This window comes from Colletotrichum tamarilloi (assembly GCF_030869305.1).
Source record: "Colletotrichum tamarilloi strain Tom-12 chromosome Unknown Scaffold_139.1, whole genome shotgun sequence".
Lineage (NCBI taxonomy): Eukaryota > Fungi > Ascomycota > Sordariomycetes > Glomerellales > Glomerellaceae > Colletotrichum > Colletotrichum tamarilloi.
The window spans coordinates 1-24,695 of NW_026849522.1; the positions used below are offsets into that span (position 1 = coordinate 1).

A 24,695-nucleotide genomic window follows, 5' to 3' on the forward strand; every position below is an offset into this window, starting at 1 on the left:
TCCTCGAGAGCCTGACGAAGCTGATCTTCGGTATATTGAGGCATTATATATAGAAGAAGACATGTGCAAAAGATGAGCCCATTTGGACGCGAATTGAAAATGTTGTGATAAAAGGAGGTTGGGGGTGGGCATTGGGTTGTGGTGGATTTTCGCGTTTTTGTGGGTGCCAGAAACAGGGGGGTGCCAGGAAGTGGGTATGTTGACTTACAAGGTAGTCATTGACAAAAGTAAGAACTCAACAACTACAGCAAACTCTAGTCGCGAGCTCGCAGGGTCGCTGTCCTTGAACTAAGACTTGCAAACACACTACCAAGTGCCAGTCAATACCAAAGTCCAACCGAAAGTGGTCATGACTTCCAGCAAGGACTACGTTTTCAAGGAGGTTGGCAATACGTTGATTGAGGCAACGGCTCACTGGAAGCCAACAAAGAGTAAGGAGCCAAAGGGGCTTGGTAAGTCTTTAATCGATCGTGTCGACTACCTTGTGACTGAATGTTCCCAGCTCTGGCTCTCCATGGAGGAGGTTTCGTGATAGGATCCAGACATGCGTTGCCAGATGTTGAAGTTGGGTATCTTGCCGACGCAAACTTTGTTGTCGTATCAGCCGACTATCGACTTTGCCCACAAGTTCCCTTACACGACGTAATTGAAGACGCTATCGACGTTTTCTCTTGGTGCAAGACGGAGCTTCCGCAAAAGTTCGAAGCGGACACTGGCTTTAGGATTGACGCACGAAAGGCGGTGGTTTTCGGGCAATCTGCTGGAGCACTCTTAGCTTTACACTTGGTGAGTTACCAATGCTTCCGGTCCCAGTTTGATACCCAAAACTCAACATCTCATGAATAGGGTGCTCTGGCGGAACCTCCCCGGGCGATTCTTGACTTTTATGGCGTCAAGTACGTCAGTGATGAATTCTGGCACAAGCCTTTGCCTGCCTTAGCTGCCATTCCGACACTGCCACAGGCTTTAACCGACAAAATCTTTGAAGAACCGGTCATGACGACCACTGTCACATCCCTAGAAAAGGCAGCTGCGTCTCAAGATGGGGAGAGAAAAAGGGGCATGCCAGCACCCGATCTATCGGTTCCTAGAAACGCCTGGCTATTCGCAGCATTGAAGAACGGGACGCAGATGAAGTCCATCGTCAAAGACGATGACTTCGACCGCGTCGACCCTGTTAAAGTGTTTCACCCAAAATTCCCCCCAACCTTTTTTGTGCATGGGGATAAGGATGGCTTGATTCCCAATGCCTTCAGCGAAAGGGCTTGTAGGGAGCTGAGCGAGCTGGGAGTGAAGGCGCGTATCTCTTTGATTCCAGGCCAATCCCATGGTTTCGATGCCGGCTTAGGAGTGGATGACCCGGAATGGCCGCAGGTACGCGATGCGCTGGACTTTCTCATCTTCTACGGAAACAAAGCCATCTGAGGTGCACGCATCCTGCTAGAGATTGAAATCGAAATTAGACTCAGAGAACCCCAGCTGCTCCCACAAGTCCAAATTGGGTAGTCCTGTTTCGAAAGAGATGATACTGCTGTCAAATGTTGTGGTTTCCGGTCTTGAAGAAGTTAGAAAGTCTGCTGGTAGAGAAGTCAAGCTGAAGAACTCACTGGCGGTGTTCAATGTCTTCGAGTACTTTGTCAAAACACTGGACGGCAAAAGCGTGCAATCTATCAGGAAACATTCGAAGAAGACTCCTCAACTTTATCACCATATCTCGCAAATCGACAGACGCTGGATTCTTGATGATTCTGATGAGAAGCACCAGTCCGCAGGTCACTGCATGGTACGAATCAAACCAGAAGTGGCTGGTAAGTACATCCCTTTCCTGCATCTCGATCAGCGTTGCAATAGTCTTGTTGTTGCTCTCTTCGCAGATGTTCATTCGATGGTCGGCATCAGACCCTGAAAAGGTAGCATTAAACAGGTACGATTGAGTCAATAAGACGATGATGCAATGATATCTCAATCGTAAGTACAGCGTGGCGCGCAACAATGATGGGGGGATTGCTGCTGCAGGTATGGTCAGGTGCTGAGGCAGGCTCTCCCACCATCCATAAAGGTCTTGAATCAACCGATCGATAGCATTGCCATTATCGCAATGTTTCTCGGAGTTGCACTGAAGGGTACGAGACAGAAGCCGTGTAAGGCGTGCTGAGGCGAAGGCATACATGGGCGGCATGTTTGGGGCTCCGATGAGGTTCTATGACGTGATGTTAGTTGAGGATTGCATTTCAATGACTTGCACTGGATTACATCTGAAGGCGAACCGATGGTACTTAGATCAACGGTGATTCCTAACGATCTCCCCAGAACGCTGGTGAACCACTGGTCCAAGTCGCATAATGACCACCAAAGCTTGGTTTTCTGTTCCGCCCACAGGGGACTTTCGTCGTCAGTTGCTACGTGCAACCCAAGTGACTGAGCAATTCTGATGGCGCTGCCGAGGACGACCCAAGAAGTGTTCCGCTGGCTTTTCTTTAGCCGGTACAAGGCCTAAGCTCAGTGAGCTGCATTAGCTGAGTTCTTGATCGGTGAAGTAGAAGTAAAAAGCATTATGACTGACCATAACAATAATCGCCTGGATACTCTCGACACTCCCCTCCTCGATGACACTCTCCATCTTCTTTGAGGCAAGCTCAAAATGATGTGGATCGTCGTCAATGAGAGCAACGATGAGCTGAATCATGGCTTGGGTCGACACGCTCACTTCTGCATTTCCGTGGGCTCTCACTATTGCATCGAAAAGCTTTTCTGGGCCGAGGACGTAAAATACGCAGTTGACGAAGCGAAGAAAGACAACGCTGCATCTTTCGCATGTCTTTCTGTCGGGAAGTGCTGCATCCTGTTTATTCGACAGCGGTTCGCCTTCACGCAAGTCAAAGGTGCCACTGGGTTGCAGTGCCGCGAGCCGAGGGAAGCTTCGTGTGATGCACAGGCTGACTTTGGATTGAAGGACCGCGTAGCTTGAGGCACCGTTGAATCCTAGGGGGCGATGAGTAAATGCGAGATTCTTGTTAGACCGAATCGCAAGTCTACTCACTTCGCTGGCGTGTTGCATCTGAGATGAACGAGCCCTCTGACATTGGTGACGCCGAGTCCTTAGCAGCGACACCCGGTAGTAAGTGCCCGCCATCGACCGGCGAGCATGACGAAGTATCCGCAGGTGGGACTTGCTGTGCAAGTTCCGTGGGAAAGTCAGGTTGTTGGGGTGCCGCCTGGAGTTTGCTGACAAAAGTGCGCAGGCTTTCAACGCTTAATGGGATACCAGGAGCATAGTGCTGGACAATGGCGGCCATCAGTTCGAACTGCTCCTTCGAAGTGTGATAGTAGGGACGGATGCTGGCTTCATCAGTGACAACGCAATCTAATCCGAGGCGCTCACACCGGTGACAGGATCTGGACGTCGGTTTGTCGCACTCTCATAGTCAGTACGAGACTCAGTCATTGATGTAGCTCCATTGCTCACTTTGATCTTTCGCCGTCTGCAATTGACGCAGCTAGAGGGCAGCCGGCCGGCTCGGCGCGTTGTTGTACTCATGCTGGCAATGACGGAATTGCTTCAAATCGAGGCACGTCTAAGATTGAGATGATTCCGATTGCCCAGCGAGGAAGCCATCATCACCAGACCACGGTATCACATAGAACGCAAAGGGCAGGCCAGGAGCCTTGGAGCCATGAGCATGGTCATACTCAGAGGCAACACTTGAATGCTGTGGGGATCTGTGCTAGCCTGTGGTCCCGGCGTTGTAACCGTAATAGCACGGCCCATTTGGAGTGATGTTAGGCACGAAACATTGGAATATGCCGGCTAGATCAGACTTCCTTCAACATAGGGACTATAGAACTCATTGTTGATGCATAAGCTTCTGATTCTATATGACTCGTGTTGAAAAGCGTCATGATCTCGAAACATCACGGGTGAAAGGGGAGCGGCATGGCGACGGAGGGCGGACAATAGGGTACAAACAGAATCTAGGGGAGAGAGACCCACAGCGGTCACCGCTCTCCGTCCCATGCCGCATTCTTTGAGTTCGGCAGTCGAACACGGTCTCCGCGCTGGACACACCCATCGGTGACCGTGGATCCTCGATCCTTGTACTCAGGCGCTATCGGCGATCTGGGAAGTACTCACTTCTGTCTGCGAGGATATCAAAGACTAGTAACGAGAAATGATAAATTACCGTATTACGGAGAAGAGAACATGTTGTGTCTTCATTGCCACGCTTCGAATCGTTGCAGAGGAGTCAACAAATCAGTGAACACAATTCCAAATGAGCCATGGAGACTCAGAACGCGACGGTCAATTGGCCCTATTCCAGTCCCCAAGTCGCTGCCATCATCTCTGCAATCTTATGTTTGGTATATCAAACTGACATCAATATGCCTCCAAACATTGGACTCTAGACTGACTCTAGTAGCTGGCGATCCCTCTCATTTACAATGTGATCTTCCACCCTCTGGCCCGAGTCCCGGGGCCTTTCTTGGCCAAGTTCAACGACTTCTGGCATGCATACCAACTATACACAAATATGAGACATGAGACGCTCTGTAAACTTCATGATAAATACGGTAATCACTACAATCTGCTGCTCTCAATGGTATTAGCTAACATGGATGGCTAGGTCCTTTGGTGCGCTTGGGCCCGAGCACTGTCTCTGTGAACACCACAGAAGGATTCCAAAAGGTTTACTCGGCGACATCACCAATCGACAAGTCGCCATTCTATCAGAGCTTCACCCCAGGTTTCCAAAGTAGTTTCTCTTCGATGGGTCCTGCGTACAAAGAGAAGAAGTCTATTCTCTCTCAAGCATTTGCTCAGAAGAAGCTAGACGCCATGGAACCAGCATTCATGGAGCATATTTGGAACCTTTGCGAGGTGATGAAAAGTCAAGCTAAGGTCAATTTAGATGATTGTTTATCAGCCTTGACAGTTGACATCCTATCGGACGTTTGTTTCGGCGAAACGTTTGATTTACTTCACAATCCCACAGAGAAGGCGAACATCAGCGATGGTTTAGTGCAGGCAGCAAAATTTGTCTCATTGGTACCAATAAACGCCTTCGATTGTTCCATACTCCAGGCAATTTGACTAAGAGAGTTTTAGGAAGGTACACTCTGGAGATGGCCTTTGTTGCAGCGCCTAATTCGAAAGTTCTCGTACAACCATACGACGCGGGGCTATCCAGCGAAGGTGAGTCTGCCTTCTGTTTCAAGCAACATCGTCAACTGAAATGCGTAGATGGCGATTGGCGCCATGATCAAACAGAGACAGAATCCTTCGGGTAGGCAAGACATATTCAATTACCTACTTACGGCTAAAAGTCCCACCACCGGTACGCCGTTTCCTGATCGTGAGCTGTTCGGTGAAGCGATCGTCATGTTTGTAGCAGGGTCTGATACCACATCTACTGCGCTGTTGACAATATTGTGGCATCTTTTGGCTCATAAAGATGCATATGACAAGGTGGCCTTGGAGGTTAGATCTACAGTCACGACGCGTGATGAATTGAACTACCACAAGATTCAGCACCTACCATATCTAAGAGCTGTGATTGAGGAAGGATTGAGAATCTTCCCACCGAATGCAGGTTTCATTCCGAGACAGGTACTCCAATCCGACGGAGCCTTCGTTCTCCACGGCATACCTCTGCCAGTGGGAGTAAGTCGATATCATCGTCTATCTCAACCTCAAGAGCGTGGACACTGACATCATCCCTTCTCAGACGGAAGTCGGCGTTGCAAACATGGCGATGCATAGGAACCCCAAGTATTTTGAACGACCAAACGACTTCATTCCAGAACGCTGGATCGGCGATGGCCAGTCTGCGGTAAAGGATAAATCAGCTTTCTCTCCCTTCTCCAAGGGCCCAAGGGCGTGTCTCGGAAGAACGTAAGGGGTCCCGTTTTAGCTTCTAACAGACCATTGCTGAACTTTGTTCCAGAATGGCATACATGGAGATGTCTATAGCTTTGGCAGCAATGTTTTTGGAGATGGACATGGAATTTGAGGATCCCGGTTCTGAGGCAAGACAGGGTTACACAGCGACGGATTCTTTCGTTCTCGTACGACCAAAAGTTAGGATCGTTGTAAAATCTCGCCGCTGAAAGGACACAGGCAATCTGGAGGGCATTTGAGTCTCTTCTCTGGTGGGAAGCAGCCCCTCTGTTGCGATCTCAGCAAAGCGGCAGGGGCTGCAGCAGAAGCCACTAATGGAAGAAGGCACAGGCCATGAGACATGTTCACAAGAACATGCTGTAGAGACCGATCGGGTTCGAGATCTTGGTTGCAAAGACGGGAGCAATTTAGGCTAAAGGAGTTGATCTCATTCACCCCTGCTAATCTGATCACGGGAATCGGCGAGGCCCCAGCCAGGATGCTCCCATGCATGAGAGTCTTGAATACTTTAGTCACCAGGGATAGCAATGAAGAGAACCATATGGCGATGTAGAACAAAATGGCCTTTTGATAGTAATTATAGGAATATCTTGCCAAGAACCCACGCCAATATCCCACATCAGCCGCCCATGTTGAATAAAGTAGTAAAGAAAATGGTATCTAGTAAGTAAAGAGTGATATCTCCAACGCCAACGTGATCTCTGGGCTTAATAGGTCGTCCCTCAATGGTTCAAAGTTTCTTCGTATCAATACAGCACTATTTGTAGAGGGACTGACTCATGAGAAACCCCTTGCCTCAACTTTCTGTGAGGAGACCTGCACAATATCGCACTTAACCTCGATCGGCGCTCCTGGCTGCAGCTCGATCTCGTCATCAGAGACTCTCCTTCCCGCTTCGATTCTTGTTTCGACGACGGCGTGGTGGTTTGGTCTATATCCGCCCAATTCGATAGACTCCTGTTGCCGTGATGGAGACGGCATCTTATCGGTCTGACTGGTGAAATCCGGGCTATCTCTCGAGGCTTGGATAGGCAGCCCTGTCTCGCGGCTCGCATCAGAGTGGCTCAAATCGTAGCTGGCGATGCCATAGAGATCAGCCTTGCTGTCCGCCGAGCCAGTTCGTCGTTTCGAGTAGCGGGCAGAGTAGTGATTCGGGTTGCCAAGTGTACCACCGAGCTCGGGATCGCGGTGGCGTGAGGTACTTTCGGTGTTTTCAGAATAGTCTCCGTTCTTGTGGTATTTCGAGGATTTCGCAATACGGCTCGACAGGGCGGGAATGAATCGAGAGACCAAGGGTCGGAATGTCGGTAGGCAAGCGCAGACGAGTCCACAGCAGAGCTCGCCGATGGACCAACCGGCGGTCTCGACATTTTGCCAAGTGAAGTCTTCTTCGAGCTTGAGGAATCGGATTCGGATGAAGGATATGGTACATGTGCTATTCAAAGATTAGTCGGAGCCCGGAATGGTCGTGTGATCACGGGACAAGACATACAAAAAGCCCAAACAGAAGATACCAAGCAAGACATATTTCTGGCCTCGGGCCAGATTCAGTCTGTGAATAACTGGCAGCGGCAGCACAAATACAATAATGTCGGTGATGATATTGCCTGCTGCGTTAATGTACCATTGGGGGTAGTTCGGGATGCATTTGCCATCAATGGTCTTGTCCCAGAATGCCGGGATAGGGGTACAGATGAAGATCTCGACAAGGATCTGCGAAATGCTCCATGCGCCGACTATTACCATGGCCGCAATGAAGACCTTCTTCATCTTTTGGACGGCCAGGACTCGGTAATATTGAAAAAGGAAGGTCATCTTGATACCAGCCAATGCTGCATTATAGAATACAATGGTGACGTAGAATGTCTTCGAAGTGTTAATAGGTGTGCGAAATGGATTGTATCAGACATCAACTGACCTTCATGTAGTCTTGAATTTGTTCCGAAGTAAGAAAGTAAACATGATGACCGAGGCCATTTCTGGTGTCTTCAGGTTGTTAGATACCATCTAATGGAGCCGTAGATATATATGACTCACTCAGTGCGACAGCCAAGCCGCATCCAAGAACCAACAGCTACAGAGTTGTGGTCAGAATCAGGTTCAAGGGATGGAGAGGACTTTCCAAAACCTACAAAAGCAAAGACGGATGCCCAGTCATCCATACCAAATTGCCGTATCACGAATATTCTGGTGTACACTCGTATTGATACAGCCAAGAAGGCAACTGAAAGCACAAAGCTCGTGACGCCGACGACGATTGGTACCCGCGAGTCGTCCGCGCTCATTCCTGGAGGGACCTCCATGCTGCCTGTGAACTCTCCCTGAACAATGTTGACGGCTATGCTTGGTTGGTAGTGGAATTAAGAAGCATCGATAGTCCACGAGGACTGGCACGTGGCAATGTGCTTTTTCGTTCCCTTCAACGGCGGCTGATGATGGGGATAGGTGTGGGACGTCGGACGACGAAATGCATGGGAATCTAAACGCCGAGGGATGCTGTCTTTGTATATTGACGAAAACTTGGCTTTGCCAGCCTTGACTGGTCTTAGATCGAAGGGGCACCTATGCGCGGGTGTGGCTCGAGAAAGGGGCAGAAGACAGAGAGGGTGTGAGACATCAACGAGAAGGAGCTGCCCGCAAAGACTGCTACACTAGCACGCCTCGCACGCTCGAGGGACCCTCAGGTTTTCGATATTCCGTGTCTCATATGGCTTAGACGTGGAGACCACTGTGGGATCGACGAATCTATTTCCAAGGATACTGTCGATTGCCTTTGGGCAGAAAAAGCGCAATGCAGGAGCCGTGCGCGCGGTAGACTGCTCGGAATACAAGAAGACAGCTGGGCGGAACTAGCACAACGGTCGTGGCTTCTTCTCTGATGACACCCTTTGTGCAGTTTTTGTACACTTGCATGACGACCTAACGAATTGGCAAATGGGGAGTGACACCTTGTTTACTAGCGGAAAAGCCGTAGCGTGTAAGCTATGCCGGGACGGCTCCGCGTGTCGTTATGAAGGTTTAGATGAACTAACGGGCCTTCGATTCGTCATGTTAGACTACACCCGGAAGGTGGGAAAAGGAGAGGAGGGTGGCAGGTAGTGGACAGTCTGCGGTGTTGTTTATTCTCGACGCGCAGATGACGGCAATCTCCCGGCTTTGCTGGCACGCTGGCTGGCACGCTGACGGCGCATGGATTTGGCGGCACTGCATTCCTCTTGTCGCGGGCCAGGGCGGCAGGCATTCTGGGATTTCTTCCATTTTGGAGATGCGGCGATTCAGCTGCCATCGATAGAGAGACTTGCAATGTCTCAGACCACCTCCTGGCATGTGCAAATATGGAGCTGGGAACTTGGGAGTCGGCCCCGAGTTGGAGTCGATGTCTGTGTGTCCAAGAGATAGCCCAATGATGATCGGCTGGACAGGGTGATAGGCTCGAACCCCGGGGATCCAAAGTCGTATACCGTCCCTGCTAGCCCGGGATAGGGACCGGGGTAACTCCTGTCCGCTTCTCGGTGAAAGAGGAGACTATCGCGGGGATTTATGTCGCCAGGGTCGCGGCTGACTCGCATTTGAGAGGTAGTGGTTGTTGGCGCAATTGCCAGGCATCGGCGATCACTGCTGACGGGCAGGAAAAAGAAATTGGGCATCAAATAGACTACGAAGCATTCTGCCGGGCCGAAGACAGATATTGAATAAAGCCATGGACGAATGACCTTGACTAAACTATCTGTTCATCTGATCGGCAGACTGACTTTGGCTTCCAGAATCGGGTGAAACAGAGACAGTTCAAAGGTCCCTTTTCGTAAGACCAGCCAGATCATAGATGGCTACTTTACCCTCTTGCGTAACAGTGTGCCGACAGCGACTCGGCTACGGAAATCATCTGAAAAGATGATGATTATGACCGTATCTGTTTCCAGCAAATTTCTCGCTCTCGCACGAAAGAGGTAGTAATTATTTTAGGACTTTGGGCGTCTCAGCCGCGCTCTCACCGGTGCCGACTACTCACTACGGAGTATGGGAGGGCAGATTCGTTATTGCAGCTCAACAGAGCAAATTCGGCGACGGCGGCCGAGCCGGTGAAGGGAGACCCACCTAAGTTCCTTGTTCTTCGCTCTCGTCGTCGAATCCAGCCTTTCCAGCTTGGCGTTGAAGGACCCTGGCACGCCTGGCAAGTCTGGCAGCCTCTTCGAAGCGTGGATCTGGTAAATCATGCCACTCAATGAATCGCATTGGTTAGAACCTGGCAGGCGAGGGTCTGAGCGTAACCACGCCGTCGGAGGGACGAGCCGGGGGGGGGAAACGGGCAATGAATACTCTGCAACGCCTCTCGACTTGATTTGGACGACCGTCGATACAAAGGCCCGTTTAGCTCCGACGTTTGGCCCGACGATGGCGTGTCTTGCTACGCATTGTTTGTTCTCTTCGTACCATATTCAAGCCACAGCTGCGGCAACGAGAAATAAACTTCAGCCCATTGCCACTAGATGAGCCAGTGACGTTCCCCGCGGAGTGAAGGATCAGCGGCTTTATTGACGGACATGGTGGGATATGGAAAACCTGCTGAGAAGTTTGACAGGTACATCTTTCTGCACTGCAGAGCACGGTCCCAGTGTCAAGCGTGTCACCCGAAGTGCAATACAGATAGACGATGGGCATGCTCAGAAAAGAAGCCTGCCGGGAGCATCAGCACGACTATCCGAACGAATTACAGATAGGAGAGATTTCGAGAGGCACCCGAAGACCGGAACTAGCCCCGCTCATTGCAGGGACTCTGGAAAAGGGCATCACGTCAGCCCGCGGCACGGCTGATAGGTTCATCGTAAAGCGCATTGAAGCATTTGTCCCACTATAGGCACCTCAAAGATGGCCCTTTCTCCCTTCCCCGCTGCCAGTTATAACATTGAACATCAAGTGACTTGACGGTGGAAGGTCCGAGAGCTCAGCATCATCACTGCGATCCTGCACGCCTTTCTCACAGGAACGAGTAATATGTTCTATCGAAGCAAACAACACGACGTCGACTTCGATCTTGCAACTTTGCAAGTGGGCTTTGTCGGTGCGCAATGTCCACCAGAAAAGGTTCGTCTCGCGAGATCTACTGGCTCATGAAAGTTGAAAGGGGTCAAAGCCAAACTCCATCCGGACTTCGTTTACCAGACTTTAGCGCCAAGGGTCTGCTTACTACTTTGAGGGTGTTTTTCTGGAGACACGCGGGGCAGTACAGGGCGTCGTTGAAGATCGCTGCATGAGGGTGCCTGCACTCTGACGGCTCCATCAGTACTGAAGAATAATGACAAACCGTCAAACGCGGTCCGGATCCGAACCCGGCCTTTGCGGCTCGACGGACGTTTCTTAATGATGTGAGACGTTCGAATAGGTTGCAACAGTCGTCCGGCACACGCCCGGAAGCAATTTGGGTCGAGCTCCGCAAGTTCAGGCGATGTTTTGGGTGAATGAATCGCATCCTAAAATTGTGGGTGTGTTTGTTCCCTGTGACACCTTGGTCAGTTAGGGGGGCGTCTCCAGGAACCCGTGGTCCATGTGCGATGCAAGAACTGTAGCAGCTGTCGATGGTGTCTCTGCATCATCACCTGCATATCCAACTTGGCCAACTTGGCAGGGGAAGGACTGAATCGTTCATCTGCTCAAGTAATCCACGTGCTGCTGCTGTGGTGCGCGGAGGACGCATGGAGCAGTTCCACCGAGTAAGGTAGAGTAAGCTTACACGAACAGGATCCAGGAACAGAATGCTTATCCTGTGGATTCATGCAGTTGCGAAACGTGCTTCCTTCGCGCGAGATGTGCCTGTGCCTTGTTTTCGTTCCTCCTCGACACCTCCACTTTGCCCCTTCAACATGATTCCAAGCGAATAGTGGCTATCGCGGTGCAACACCTACGGTAGATGGGGGGATGAAGCAGCATCGTGCTGGTTCCATCAGTCATCATTCTTGTCATGCTGTGCATACCCTCGTACTGAAATGAGCGGAGACAATGAAGTTTCCGAGTCTCCGATGAGTTGCACATTCGCGCCAAACAAGTCAAGCCTCCAAGTAAATAATCATGTTCTCCGATGCTCCTGTGGTGCTGCCTGCCATCGTTCAAATCTCAGATGCTGGGATACCCCAAAGAGCCTCGAAATGAGCCCAAGACGGCAGTGCGTAAGGCTTCGGTAGAGCATCGGCCACCTGTAGTCATCCTCGGCACTCGTCTCTTTGGGTGCCAATGCTTTATTTATCAATTCATCAATGTTCCCTTTCATCGTGTTGATCGTCGTCGCGCAAATCCCGATGACATATGAGCCGGTTGTAACGATCGGTAGTAAGCTTCACTGAGGCCCGCGCATAGAGTTCATCTCTCCGATCCGGAGTCCCGCGGGTGTATCTTCTTGGCCGATGTGACGCTCAACGGCGTGAAGAGGAGGCTCACAGACTTCCCGCCAGTCTTTGTTGTTACCTGTCCGTGATAGCGTTTGCAGGTAACCTGCTCCGCGGACAGGCTCCGGGCAGTACGGTAACTGTGTTGTTAAACGTTCTCGCGCTTATGAGAATTCAAAGAAACACGAAGGTAACACAACAATCAATGACTCGTTGATGTCCCAAGACTAGGTTAACGTCTCCAGAGAGGGGAAGCGCAGAAACACCCTCCTTTTCGAGGATACAGCAGACTCCCTGGGGATGGACAAGGAATATTCGCTTATTCCTCGCTGAATTCCACCGCGCGAGCCAGAATAGCCCGCTGAAACCCCTGGCATGTCCGCCTGGCGTGTCACTCGTCATCCATGGCGGGTCGATCTAACGGGCGCTGCGCCGGTGACAGGCCCTCTGTAGTGGGGTAGAAGGATCCGGTTCCTGGAGCGTGAGGGGAACAGGTCACAGCGAAGCCATAGAGATCGGTTCGACTTGTCGAGACGGTCAAGCTGTTGTTCCTGGATACTCAGCCGGAATCCATTGGCGTCAGGAATCTAATCTGCTATCATCGTGGAGGATCAGCATGCTTGCTAATTTACCCCCATGATGAGCCGTCCCACGCAACTGGTAAACTTTAGTCGTCGTCAGGTGATCCCCCTCTCCAAATCTTTGGGAGGCTAGGGTTGAACTATGCAATCAAACGCAGAAATCATCGCACATTCAAGGAGTACGAATATCAACACGGAACCGATTATCTCTTACAGTTTTGCATCTTGTCATCCATATACGGGCAGCAAGACCTCAACTCCCCTCACCCTGTTGACGAGTGAGTGAAGCATGCTGTGAGGGATTACGTATTCACATTACCACAGACCCGCCCAGCTCCGTCGCGACCCATTCTAGTGCAGCAAATTGCACCAGACTCTTGAATCTTGCACCATCATTTGCACAACGTTTCCGGTGAAATCAACCCTTCGCAAGGCAGATTTTGTGATTCTGGCTGGCTGGCCAAATGGTAAGGCGTCGGACTCCTAATCCGAAGATTCTGGGTTCGAGTCCCAGGTTGGTCGTTCATGATGTATTCCCAGCAACATGACCTTTTTGCTGCACAAGCTCGCCTTATCGTAGACCACCATCTTACTTTGTCGGTGTGCTTCTTCTTTCCTTCTGTGACGTTATAGGTGTCAGCTGTACTCGTCTGTGTGCTGAGGTTCTTGCTGAAAAACAAATCTTCTTTGGGTCTTTATATGACCAAGGCTCTTGGATTTTGCCCGACTCACGTGGTATTGACTCCCGTGGTATTATCAAGTTTGTTTATTTCTTTTGTAACATCAAAGCCCAAACATTACTGGGCAACAAAACTGCCCAGATAGTCGGCCTTTCCAACCGGAACACCCTTGGATCTCAGAATCGCGTATCCTGCATTCAAGTGGAAGAAGAAGTTTGGAACTCCGTGGCTTAAGGCTGCCTCCTTCGCGGTAACCTTCAACGTCTTGCCACCAAAGATAGGCCTTAAATAATGTTAGATATCTCTTCTGTATTTTGTCTCGTTTCATGGAACAAGCACTCACAAGTCGACTTGCGAGTCAGCCTTGGCGTTAACAGTCGCCGCATCGACCTTGCTCAGGAGCTCCAGAGCATCCTTGATGCGCTTGTGGAGATCCGCGATAGTCTTCTCCGTGTTCTCGTACGGCTCCAACTCAACACCGGTCAGACGGCTGATGTTGGTCTTGACAGTCTTTGTCGCATTCTGGACCTGGAAAGTGAGGGGGAGTTGGTCCTCAACAAGACGAGCCTCTGGGTAAGTGTTGACATCCACATTGTTGGCCTTGGCATGCTCCTCAGCCTTTGTCAGGATGTGATCAAAGGTCTTGAGGCCCTTGGTGAAAGTGGGAATGACTGCGTCGTAGACGGTGACTGATGCCATTTTTTCGATGCTTCGATGTTAAGATGAGGGGAAATTGAGGAGAAGGCCGGAAGTCTCGGGAAACAGAGCGGGAGGTTTTTATAAGAGTTGATAGAGTTCAATCGTTTGTGTGACCGGCTTCGAAACATTGACCATGAAACGAATCTTCAGGCCGTCTTATATAATTATGTAGATCAACAAAGCGGTACATCACGGATTGGTAAGTTGCACAGCAGGATTGCGTGCTTGGTAATCTCTCTCATCAGTGCACCTGCAAGTCAATCTCACAACAAGCGGTCACCGCCAGGAACGCATCTGATCTAACGCAGATCCCACGCTTTTTGGTTGGGTTCCTGATGTCGCGATGGTCCGGGAATGAGGGGCCTCCCCTGGGCCTTTCCTTTTACGGGCATTTGTTCTGCGATTTTCACCATCGTGGTGGAACGTCACGTTATCGGTTCTCAGATGGCGTCATCAGCCTCTCCTTCCAACCCCACGACATCGCTACGCGGGCTGCGTTGAATGGAACAACATGGACAAGAGCATGACTCTAAACTGATTGGCAATAGCTTTCTCCAATCACGTCGAATGGTTTCGTGCAGGGGAAGTATAGATGTTCAGACTCTTGGTCCGAAGTCGGGTTGAATCCCTAATGCCACAAAACTAGTGATGGCGAATACCTTCGGATGATAGGAGCACCAGGCCTTGCAAAAGCCCGTGGCATGGGATAGATGCGGCTGCGTCCAACTGCAGCTTGTCATTTCTTGGGTCGCAAGAGCGAATCACCGGCTCATACATGTTGCGTGGTTTGTCGTGACAAAATTCTCTCCGAATAAATGGCTGCAATCAATTTTGCTCTATGTGCTCGGCGTCCGCCGTGTCGTAGTAGCCCTATTATCCCTGATCATTTATACCGTCAAAGTTTGAAGACTTTAAAGCTACAGACCTCGAAAACTCATTGCGATGCACCATCATCGTACTTAGGAGAAGCGGAGGTTCTCGCTACGATATAGTGTTAATATCTCAATGATGCTGGCACCTGGTCATCATCCGACCTCTTTTTTAGAGTAATACTCACGTAGGCAGCACTGAATAGAAGATAATGTCCAGGGCGGAATTTAACTCCGAGTGTGATCATCGTTCTTTCGCGTCCTCTAGCTTCTAAATGCTGCCGTGTGCCTACCCTATGGCACATTACCCGGAGTCGGCGAAGTCGTACTAACAGATTCAAAAGACTATGCTCAAATTTACGAGCTCTCAATAGGTTCTAAGATTGAGTTATTCTGAGTTATTAGAGAAACATGGTTACATATAAAGACGAGATTTGAGTTGTGACTTTGAAGATTAGCTACACAAGATGTGTGCTTTGGAGACAGCAGACTAAAAGTATGTTCTAACTCTTTTTGCCCGGCCAAAGTATTATTCTCTTACGGAGCAGTTCGTTTGGACCCAGAAACCAAACACCTTTTTAGGAACTCTATCTAGCATGAGAAAACTTGAGAAAGGTAAGTTTCGAAGTATATTAAGTCTTAGACGTGGACCACTCCACAAGTTCAGCTCCCTACATCTCAAAGCCAATCTGAACATGTCGGAAATGTGACGACTTATTCATAGAAACCGTCAGGTTTTACGAAACCATCAAAACATGGGAGATCTCACCATGTGCCTTGAAAACCAAGAGAGACATCTTGCATCGATGCTTCGCTCCCCCATTTGTTACTTAATTATAACCACCATATCGCGCCGCACATGTGCATCGGGCCAAGGATGTGGAGAGTCAAGTGAAGACTATAGTGAGGGAAAAACGGGCTTCCGACAGCCACAAACAACATATGGTCATCCAAGATTGAACTATCCCGCGTGGAATAGCCGGAAGTGTCTATGACGACTGCTAAGGAAGGTGTTGCTCCTGTGTACCCTATGGCAGCCATGTTTAGTCTCGTGGGGGGTTGGCTAACATCTGCCGAACTTACCCCTCATCTGAATTCGTTCACCCAAACACCAGCCTTGCCAAACCTACCAATCCATGGAGATGCGCGGGTTACACTATTCTTTTCGGCTTTAAACCCGGCATGGCGGTCATGTCGGATTGCCGTGAGCCGTGGGTAGTGTGTCGACGAACCCCAATGTTACTGCAGTGGGTAATTCTCCCTTCAACCACGACAGGCCTAGATCGCATGAGTAGGCATAGGCAAGCTCAGGCAACGTGTGACTCTCGTCGAAAGCACGATACCATTAGATAATTCACAGAAAGGATTTGACAGAGACTTGAAACCCTTCGATCATTCATCATGATCCAGAACGATGGTGTGCCGCATTGCACAACCAATGGCAACTCCCTAGGAGACCTGCAGTGAGTTTAGCTCTGTATCCTCCCATTTCAGCTATTGTAGGGGACATGCTCAAAGAAACTCGTGACAGGAAGGAAGTAGACTACTCATGGGCGGCTCCTCTTCTTGAGCGGACCATTGACGCTGATCGCAAAGTCCGGGTCATCTGCGTTGGCGCGGGTTTCAGTGGCATCGGGGCATCAATTCACCTGCGAGAGCATATACGAGACATTGACTTCCAGATTTACGAAGCTGCGGACGATGTCGGCGGAGTGTGGCATCACAATCGATACGCAGGCGCCGCCTGCGACATCCCAGCTCACAGCTATCAGTACTCCTTCTGCCAGAACACCCAGTGGTCGGAATTCTATGCGCCTGGCCTAGAGATCCACAGATACTTGAAGAGAGTTGTCGATCACTACAAGTTGCAAAGCCTCATCAAGCTGCGTCACAGAGTAGTTGGAGCCGAGTGGTCTCAGGATCGCGGAAAGTGGCTTGTCAGAGTGTTAGATCTAGACAAGAATGAGGAGAAAGTAGATGAGGCAGAATACTTTTTGTACGCCACTGGTCTCTTGTCAAAGCCCAAATGGCCGACGATTGCGGGTAAGCTCACATCCTATGACTGAGAGGCTTTAGATAATGCCCATCAAGGCGAGAACGGCTGGACTAACAAATAGTGAACAGGCCGAGAAAGATTCAGGGGCATTTTGCATCATTCTGCAAATTGGGATGCTGCCAAGGAGGAAGCTCAAGAAGGATTCTCATGGAAAGACAAAAGAGTTGCTGTCATTGGCGTAGTAAGTCGTAGACACAGTCCTGATCGACAGTTCTTCAGTTTCTCTGACCATATTGCGCTTGTCTAGGGGTCTAGTGCAATTCAGATCATGTCACAAATGCAGAGGAAAGCTAAACATGTTACAAACTTTGTAAGGAGTCGCAGTAAGTACACCAATATTCTTCCGCAGGTATTATTGGCAATTTACTTACCAGACAACCATTACCAGCATGGATCTCGTCTACATTTGCCTCGGCCTTTCTTGAACGCCTCAATGAAGGTGCAGGCGCTAGTAATCGTAAGTCGGTACCTTCAGAGATTCAGAAAGTCGAGCTCTTTGATGCTGAAGTCATTCAGATGTATTCTCTCCTGAAGAAAGGGAAAGTTTTACGAATGAAGAGTTCTACTCTCAGTTCCGTCGAGAGTTAGAGAGAGGCCTCAACGCCGTGCACAAGATCACCGAACAGGGTCAACCATTGCAGCTGGAAGCGCGAAGAATCATAGAGGAAAAGATGTTGGAGAAGCTTGCATCCAAGCCTGAGATTGCTGATAAGCTTATACCTGACTTCCCAGTTGCCTGCAAACGCCTCACGCCGGGGCCGGGTACGCTCACCGAAATCTTACTTGCACAACCCCTTCAATCGTCTTTGGCCCATCAAGAACAAAACTTAACTAACACAAGACACTTCTTGCAGGTTACCTCGAGAGTCTAACAGCAGACAATGTTGAGTTCTGTTCTCAAGAGCTAGCATCGTTCACCGAGAAAGGTCTCATGACAGCAGATGGCCGCGAACTTGAATTCGACGCAATCATTTGCGCTACTGGCTTCGTGAGCTACATTTACTATTCAACGCCTCATTTCAGGATTAACACACGTAGAAAGGATGTCTCTGCTGTACCCAGCTTCCCGATCTATGGCTCTAACAACATCAATTTGCAAGACATGTGGGCCACAGATGTCAAACAGTACTTGGCTGTCTGCGTTCCTCAGATGCCTAACTTGTACGTCATTATTGAGCGTTCAAATTCCTTGGATATTGCAGCCACTTACCTGTTTGACAGCTTCCCAATTCTAAGTGTCCAGTCTGGTGTTGGTTCAGGGTCCCTGCTCATTCTGATGGAGCAACAAATTGCCTACGTCACCAAGTGCATTCAAAAGTGCATCCGGGAAGGTTACAAGAGCATTGTAGTGAAGGATGACGCTGTCGAATCATTCCTTCAGTACGCAGACAATTACTTTGACAGGACTGTGTATTCAGGTGAGCCGCTTGTTACCAAGCTTTTTTGCACAAATCGACTGCCGGGAAAGAGACTAACTCCATCTACTATGATTCTCACAATTCAGGCAACTGCAAATCGTGGTACAAGAACGGAGCTTCTGGAAAGGCCAAGATCCGAACACTGTGGCCTGGGTCTTGTCTACACGGGTACACCGCGCTGCGTCACCCTCGATGGGAAGATTTCGAATACGAAAGGGCCAAAGACTATGATCATCGAATGGCATGGCTTGGCAACGGAGATGTCCGACCGGATCTTGATCGTGTGTTCTATTTGGACGAAATTTGGGCGATGCACAAGGTTTGTCCACAACAGGTTTTTACACATTTACTACCCCGTCACTTTACTGACTATGTCGATGGTAGGATCATCCAATGTTCAATGATTGAAGATTAGGGTAGGCATCTTATGCGGGGGTTCACCCGCATATGCCCGCATCTAGGCATGTGTCAAATAAAGTAGAGTTTGCCGGTGGACTTAAGGTTGTTTCAAGACCGGTTCCAGGACACACATGGAGACAGAGAAACTTCTGGGGCAACATGAGTTTGTGTAATTACCTAGAGCAGGAAAGTTTTGTCTGCGGCTCCGTTTGCATGCGGACATCTTTGGACTCCACGGGATTGATTATGCCGCTCAAGGTGACGAATAGTTGTTTATTATCGACAACCAAAATAGCGATTAAAACATCCCAGTACAAAACCTTTCAGGCCAAGACACAATCATGATTCAATTGAGCAAAGCCTCGGGATTCAGAAGAAAAGTGGTGATTATTGAGCGTATTACAACATCCATGACGAACTTACGGTGGTTTATCAACAACAGCTTTGGCCCTCATTCGTTTCCAAATCAGGCCTTGACACACTCAATGACCTGCATCTTCATGTCCAGGCCATGAATCTTCTCAATCTTAAGCCCAGACCTAGCAACAAGCACCTCCCAGTCATTGGCTGTCCGTTCCTTGCCCCCAATTCCGAGCATGCCGAAGTCTGTCATGGCGCCAATGGGCGGGGGAGGGCTCGGAAGGACGTACTCGACGATGAGTACCTTACTGTCCGAACTCATGGCATCCGATAGCTGCGTGAGCATCGTGGCGCAGACATCGTCTCCATAGTCGTGCAGACATCGCCGGATCCAATAGATCAGTGCGTCTGCATGTGTCAGCTGATCTTCACGGACGCGGGCAAGACTTCGATAGCATGTAAACGTACTTCTGACAGGTTGCGCTTTGTGGAAGTCGTGTACCTGGAGGTGTACACCATCGAGCCCCGAATCTTTGAGGCCCACAACCTGTTGAATCACCTCATCTCTGTCCTGGAGAACTATGCGATCGGCTGGAATAAAAGGGTTCTCCTTCATAATCGCCTTGATGGCGTGGCCCTTGCTGCCACCCACATCCACGAGAAGCAGTCTGTCATGCTGCTCAGACAGCTTTGTCTCCACCCAACCAAAGTCGTAAATACCAGTCAGAGGAATGAATGACTGCACCATCTCCATAACTCCCATGAACCTCTTCACCTGCGCAGGGTTCTCTTGGTGAATCTCCCAGATCTCTTTTTCTGGCTGACCGCGTGAGAATGCATAGGGAGTGTGCTGCCGAGTGGCCGGCTCCCGGCGGCCGTACTGTTCAAAGTACTCGGGCAGCTTCAGAGCCGTCATAACATGCTCTTCGAACCTGGCGAACATGTCAGACGGTTGGTCATTGAATGAGAGAATCCACTCAAGTCTCACATCATGTGTAGCAGGAGTTCATTAGACGTCCCGGGAAGATACTGGCGTGATTTCTCTGTATGCGCGATCTTGTCGTCATCCACCTGACGCAACATCCCGCTGGAAACAAGCACCCAGGCTAGCCGTCCTTTATCGCTGTCAATTTCGACATTCGTCGACAGGTTGAGCAGTTGAGTGAGCCGACTTACGAAGTAAAGGCTCATCCGCGGACAGCTTTTTGGCCAACTCAGCATATGTGATAGCGCCCTCCAATGGTATCATGGCCAGGGCGTTCCAGTCAAGGAGCAATTTAAGTCCAGTCAGTTCCATGACACTAATCATCCGGTCCATCCAGTCTGGTGTCGGTCCTCGAGCTGCCGCGAGGATCCTTTGAGCTATGTCAACGGCGGCGCTGTTTTTTTCAACATCGCTTGACGCCGAGCTTGCCAGCTGCGAAAGCTGAGTTTCTAGCGTATTGAAGGTCTTGGAGAGGTCAATCATGATATAACTGCGGTTGAGGTGATGAATCTGGTTCACTGAGACGTGTGTTTGCGAGGTTTTGAACCAGGAGTTGGTGACGAAAACTGTACGAGTCTATGATATCTCTCTCCTCCAATATATATTTACGTGCTACAATGCAAAATGGGCACCTCAGCCTAAGGTCCGGCTTACATGGAGCGGGAACGAATTCACCGAGCGAAATTACCGAGTCCCGGGTAGATCTCGGGAGGCCGATAGTCGCCCCGCCCTGCCGTTATCCCCGCGCCGAGAGCGGGGCCGAATCCTTCGGGCTTTTGGCAAGGGAGCCGCTGTCTCCTTAGTTGTGGAGAATACGCGGGTAACCCCCGAAAAGACCGTAGGGCATTCCCGGAGATGTCCAGCTGTGTTTGTCAGTCGATACCCTCAGCCTCCCGAGCTCCAGTCAGCTGAAGTGCGAATCGCATTCCACAGATGGCTGTCACATCAGCTTACTCAGTGGTTTTCGTCCCATTCGTTGGCCGCCTTTGCCGCCATTCCGGTACGGCGAATAATCGCACTCGCATCGGCATCAAGCTCTCGACTCGATGTAGTCAGGGACATGACCTGAGAACGGCACTACCACGGCTCTGTCTGACAGTCTTCTCGAACAATTCCCGCGTTCCATTCTCTCTCTGCAGCGACCCTGAAGGGAACGGATAGGCCGTGTTCCCGCGCAGTCTGCAACCCAACACCAAACCCCAAAGCCGCGTTTGCCAATTTGCAATTCCCCCCCCCCCCCCCCCCCCCCCCCTCTTCCCCCCCTCCGCCCCCACCCATCCCCCCCGACAGCCCCCCAAAAGGAAACGGTAGGGCCGGGTTCCGGCGCAGCCTGCAACCCAACACCAACCCCCAAACCCCCGTTTCCCATTTTCCAATTCCCCCCCCCCCCCCTTTGCCTCTTGTTCTGCTTCCAGGCGACTCATGAATTGCCAGAAGAGGGAAATGGGTGGTCGAAGGAGGCGACGCATAGCCCATCATGCAGGGTCATTGGGCAACAGAGACCGACGGGGCCAATCTGTTTCTGTCTTGGCAGTCTCTGCTCTGGTCTTCCGGCCTTCCTGTCGTGTTCCGGTTCGATGTTTGTCAATGAACGGAGGGGCCTTGCGTCGCTGGATATGGGTGGCAGCCGATCATCCGTCACGCCTTGTCAGCCGATTAGGCCATATGCGACCAAGACACGCCAAAACCGGCGGCGACATCATCGCTTCCCCAGCTGCACAAGGTATGACCGGCCAAGACGATGCCGCGCATTCCCCAGATGGAGAATCTGCAAGCCACGAGAGGCAATAGGTACCCTGGTGGAGCCAGAGATGCCATACTGGCCTTCGTTTTCGTGGGGATCGGTAGTTTCCTCATACATCTTACCCCGTTTCCCTTAGTGCTAAGGTTAAATCTAGTGCCATTTTGGCGCAGAGCCGTGAGCCGTGGGCCGTCAACTAGTGCTTGGTCTCCGCCCTCGTAACCCTTGCGGCGATCTAGAGCCTGACCCCGTTTGAACCTGTTTGGAGGCCATCCCGGTTACGCGAAGCCCACCAACCTGGAGAGAGTTTCTCCTCTAGATTACCCGAATAGGAAACCCATACATTGGTCCTGAAGACCTTTCCCTGGCTTGTGCGCGGGAGGCTGGGTGATGGGCTCTGGGGTGATGAGTTGTTTGCTGCATTTGAGTGCCCAGATCGTCGGCAAGTCCCTGTAAGCCATCGGCGAATGACAGATGTCGTCGCGCCTGAAGTTCTTTGACTCTCTGACTCGAATCGTTGGTGAAGAGGTGTGGTGGTGCAGACCAACCCCAAAACGGTAAGATGGTGAGAAGAAGACAGAGCCTCAACCCTGCGGTCTTCCCCCATTGCCACACATTGTCCGGAGGGAGGTCCTTGGCATGGGAATCTCAACGTCTCCAAACGTCTCACGATTTCGTTAACAAACGTTGCCGCTCAGACATGGGGCTCCTTGTGCCTTTCCCAAATGGTAGCTGCAGTCGACTTTGTGAGACGACTTACACGGCCGAGTTTCGTTTCATCTGAACTTCAACGCTCGCAAGCGCGCACAACTGACTATTTTCCTCCCCACACCAACGGCAGACATAACACAAATTCGCACACACTTTGACATGGCGCAATCCTGGATCAGTCAATACGCCATGGAAACTAGTGCTGCTCCCCTCAACTCAACGACGACAGCCAAGATGATGCAGCTGACTTGGACGTGAAGACTGGGCCCAACGTGGCACGTAATCCGTGCCCCTCCTCCACCACAGAAACAAGGGAGGGCTCTCGAACACCTTGAGACGTCCGAAGAAACTGCCCGCAAGCCGTGGTGCCGTTGGTCTGGTGCGATAATAATATCCACACCTCTATGGTTTCCATCGTCTCAGGCTCCGGGGGCTGTGCGTATATTGGGCCTATCTTGGTGCAGGGGACTTAGAGTTGCTGCCGAGGTGAACTCACCAAGATGTGCTTCACTGCTTTTGCCCGTGGCATATGAGGTCAGCGCGCAGCCATCCGGTCACTCATATATCAGCTTGATAGTTCCCGGCTCACAATCGGGGATGAAAAAGCATCCTCATCCATCAAACCTTGTCAGCACAGACTTTTCCAACGCTTCTTACTTATATACTCCCGGGTTGGAGACTTGTTTCTGCATCTTACTCTATTCTCTAATCATCCCTTGATACCACAACAGATCACTCTGGCTAGTGACTTATTACCAAAATGCAGCTGACCAAGACTCTCCTCTTCGCCCTCGTCGGCACCGCCTTCGCCTCCCCCATCGAGAAGCGTCAACTCTCCGTCATCCAGGGCGCCGTCACCTCCGTCCAGGGAGCTCTCACCAAGCTCAACACCGCTGTCCAGGTATGTTAGTCCGAAGATCGGGCATACGGTACCGTCGGAAAGCTTCGGCTTCGATCTGGTGCAGAGATGGGATATGCAGGAACATAGCACACCGGACATTTTGACTAACATGCATGCTTCAGGGCGTTGGTAACGATGTTGCATCTGCACAACCCATTCTGGCTGCCTCCACCGAGGTCCAGAACACCCTGTCAAAGGCCGCCACCGACATTCAGGGTGCTCAGCCTCTTCAGCTTCAGGAGGCTCTCGGACTTCAGCAGACCGCTACCGATCTGACCTCGTCCGCAACCACCTTGATCGACACTCTCGTCTCCAAGAAGCCCAACTTCGACCAGATTGGTGTCTCCAGCGTTGTCCTCCAGAACCTCCAGCAACAGAAGACCGCCTCCGCCAGCCTCGGAACCGCCATTGTCTCCAAGGTTCCCGCTATCGGCCAGGGCATCGCACAGCAGAGCATCGACCAGATTACTGCCGCCCTCGACAAGGGCATCCAGGCCTACTCCGCTGGTGGTGCCGCTCCCGCTGGTGGTGCGTAGAGCACCCCCCCTCCGTCGCGCGCCGTCCCCCGCGCCTCCCCCGTTTCCGTCCGTCCGTCCGAGAAGTTAAACATAATCGAATACTAACCATGGTACTCTTGCTTTCCAGCCAAACCTGCAACTAACACCACTGCTCCCCCTGCTGCTGCTCCCGCTAAGCCCAAGACTCCTGCTGCTGCCCCTGCTGCCCCAAAGACACCCGCTGCTGCTCCCAAGGCCCCCGCTGGGGGTATTGAGGGTCTGCTCGGTGGTCTTCTCGGTGGTGGTGCGGGCGGTGCTGGTGGCGCCGCCGGCGCCGGAGGCTTGGGTGCCCTCCTCGGAGGTCTCACGGGAGGTGCAGCTGGCGGTGCGGCGGGCGCTGGTGGCGCTGGAGGAATCGGTGCCCTTCTCGGTGGTCTTACTGGTGGTGCGGCTGGAGGTGCGACGAAGGCGAACGTGGTCGATTTGGCAGAAGACGCAGCAGAGGAGGACGAGGAATAAAGTACA

At 51.0% G+C, this 24,695-nt stretch overlaps 8 protein-coding genes across 8 annotated transcripts; 4 read left to right on the plus strand and 4 right to left on the minus strand.

Moving 5' to 3' along the window:
• Positions 1-349: 349 nt before the first annotated feature.
• On the plus strand, positions 350-1,425 carry CTAM01_14892 (uncharacterized protein; the record flags this gene model as incomplete). Its single annotated transcript, XM_060530891.1, has 3 exons — positions 350-452; positions 503-786; positions 847-1,425. The coding sequence occupies 3 exons, from the start codon at positions 350-352 to the stop codon at positions 1,423-1,425; spliced, it is 966 nt and encodes a 321-aa protein (XP_060374506.1).
• A 178-nt stretch (positions 1,426-1,603) lies between these two features.
• Positions 1,604-3,538, minus strand: CTAM01_14893 (uncharacterized protein; the record flags this gene model as incomplete). Its single annotated transcript, XM_060530892.1, has 5 exons — positions 1,604-2,200; positions 2,254-2,493; positions 2,564-2,982; positions 3,041-3,364; positions 3,433-3,538. 5 exons carry the CDS (start codon positions 3,536-3,538, stop codon positions 1,604-1,606), a joined length of 1,686 nt encoding a protein of 561 aa, XP_060374507.1.
• Positions 3,539-4,278: 740 nt separating this feature from the next.
• CTAM01_14894 (uncharacterized protein) lies at positions 4,279-6,211 on the plus strand (the record flags this gene model as incomplete). The annotated part of the gene is made up of 8 exons (XM_060530893.1): positions 4,279-4,359; positions 4,419-4,548; positions 4,623-4,876; positions 5,105-5,191; positions 5,240-5,659; positions 5,724-5,890; positions 5,943-6,063; positions 6,116-6,211. 8 exons carry the CDS (start codon positions 4,279-4,281, stop codon positions 6,209-6,211), a joined length of 1,356 nt encoding a protein of 451 aa, XP_060374508.1.
• A 462-nt stretch (positions 6,212-6,673) lies between these two features.
• On the minus strand, positions 6,674-8,199 carry CTAM01_14895 (uncharacterized protein; the record flags this gene model as incomplete). Its single annotated transcript, XM_060530894.1, has 5 exons — positions 6,674-7,331; positions 7,389-7,762; positions 7,815-7,882; positions 7,934-7,970; positions 8,029-8,199. 5 exons carry the CDS (start codon positions 8,197-8,199, stop codon positions 6,674-6,676), a joined length of 1,308 nt encoding a protein of 435 aa, XP_060374509.1.
• Positions 8,200-13,651: 5,452 nt separating this feature from the next.
• CTAM01_14896 (uncharacterized protein) lies at positions 13,652-14,233 on the minus strand (the record flags this gene model as incomplete). The annotated part of the gene is made up of 2 exons (XM_060530895.1): positions 13,652-13,817; positions 13,878-14,233. The coding sequence occupies 2 exons, from the start codon at positions 14,231-14,233 to the stop codon at positions 13,652-13,654; spliced, it is 522 nt and encodes a 173-aa protein (XP_060374510.1).
• A 2,270-nt stretch (positions 14,234-16,503) lies between these two features.
• Positions 16,504-18,984, plus strand: CTAM01_14897 (uncharacterized protein; the record flags this gene model as incomplete). The annotated part of the gene is made up of 10 exons (XM_060530896.1): positions 16,504-16,565; positions 16,634-17,145; positions 17,227-17,339; positions 17,406-17,481; positions 17,547-17,615; positions 17,675-17,920; positions 18,013-18,146; positions 18,201-18,576; positions 18,663-18,895; positions 18,961-18,984. 10 exons carry the CDS (start codon positions 16,504-16,506, stop codon positions 18,982-18,984), a joined length of 1,845 nt encoding a protein of 614 aa, XP_060374511.1.
• Positions 18,985-19,441: 457 nt separating this feature from the next.
• CTAM01_14898 (O-methyltransferase) lies at positions 19,442-20,803 on the minus strand (the record flags this gene model as incomplete). Its single annotated transcript, XM_060530897.1, has 4 exons — positions 19,442-19,743; positions 19,804-20,267; positions 20,324-20,450; positions 20,512-20,803. The coding sequence occupies 4 exons, from the start codon at positions 20,801-20,803 to the stop codon at positions 19,442-19,444; spliced, it is 1,185 nt and encodes a 394-aa protein (XP_060374512.1).
• Positions 20,804-23,532: 2,729 nt separating this feature from the next.
• On the plus strand, positions 23,533-24,689 carry CTAM01_14899 (uncharacterized protein; the record flags this gene model as incomplete). The annotated part of the gene is made up of 3 exons (XM_060530898.1): positions 23,533-23,673; positions 23,796-24,201; positions 24,319-24,689. 3 exons carry the CDS (start codon positions 23,533-23,535, stop codon positions 24,687-24,689), a joined length of 918 nt encoding a protein of 305 aa, XP_060374513.1.
• Between the last annotated feature and the right edge of the window lie 6 nt (positions 24,690-24,695).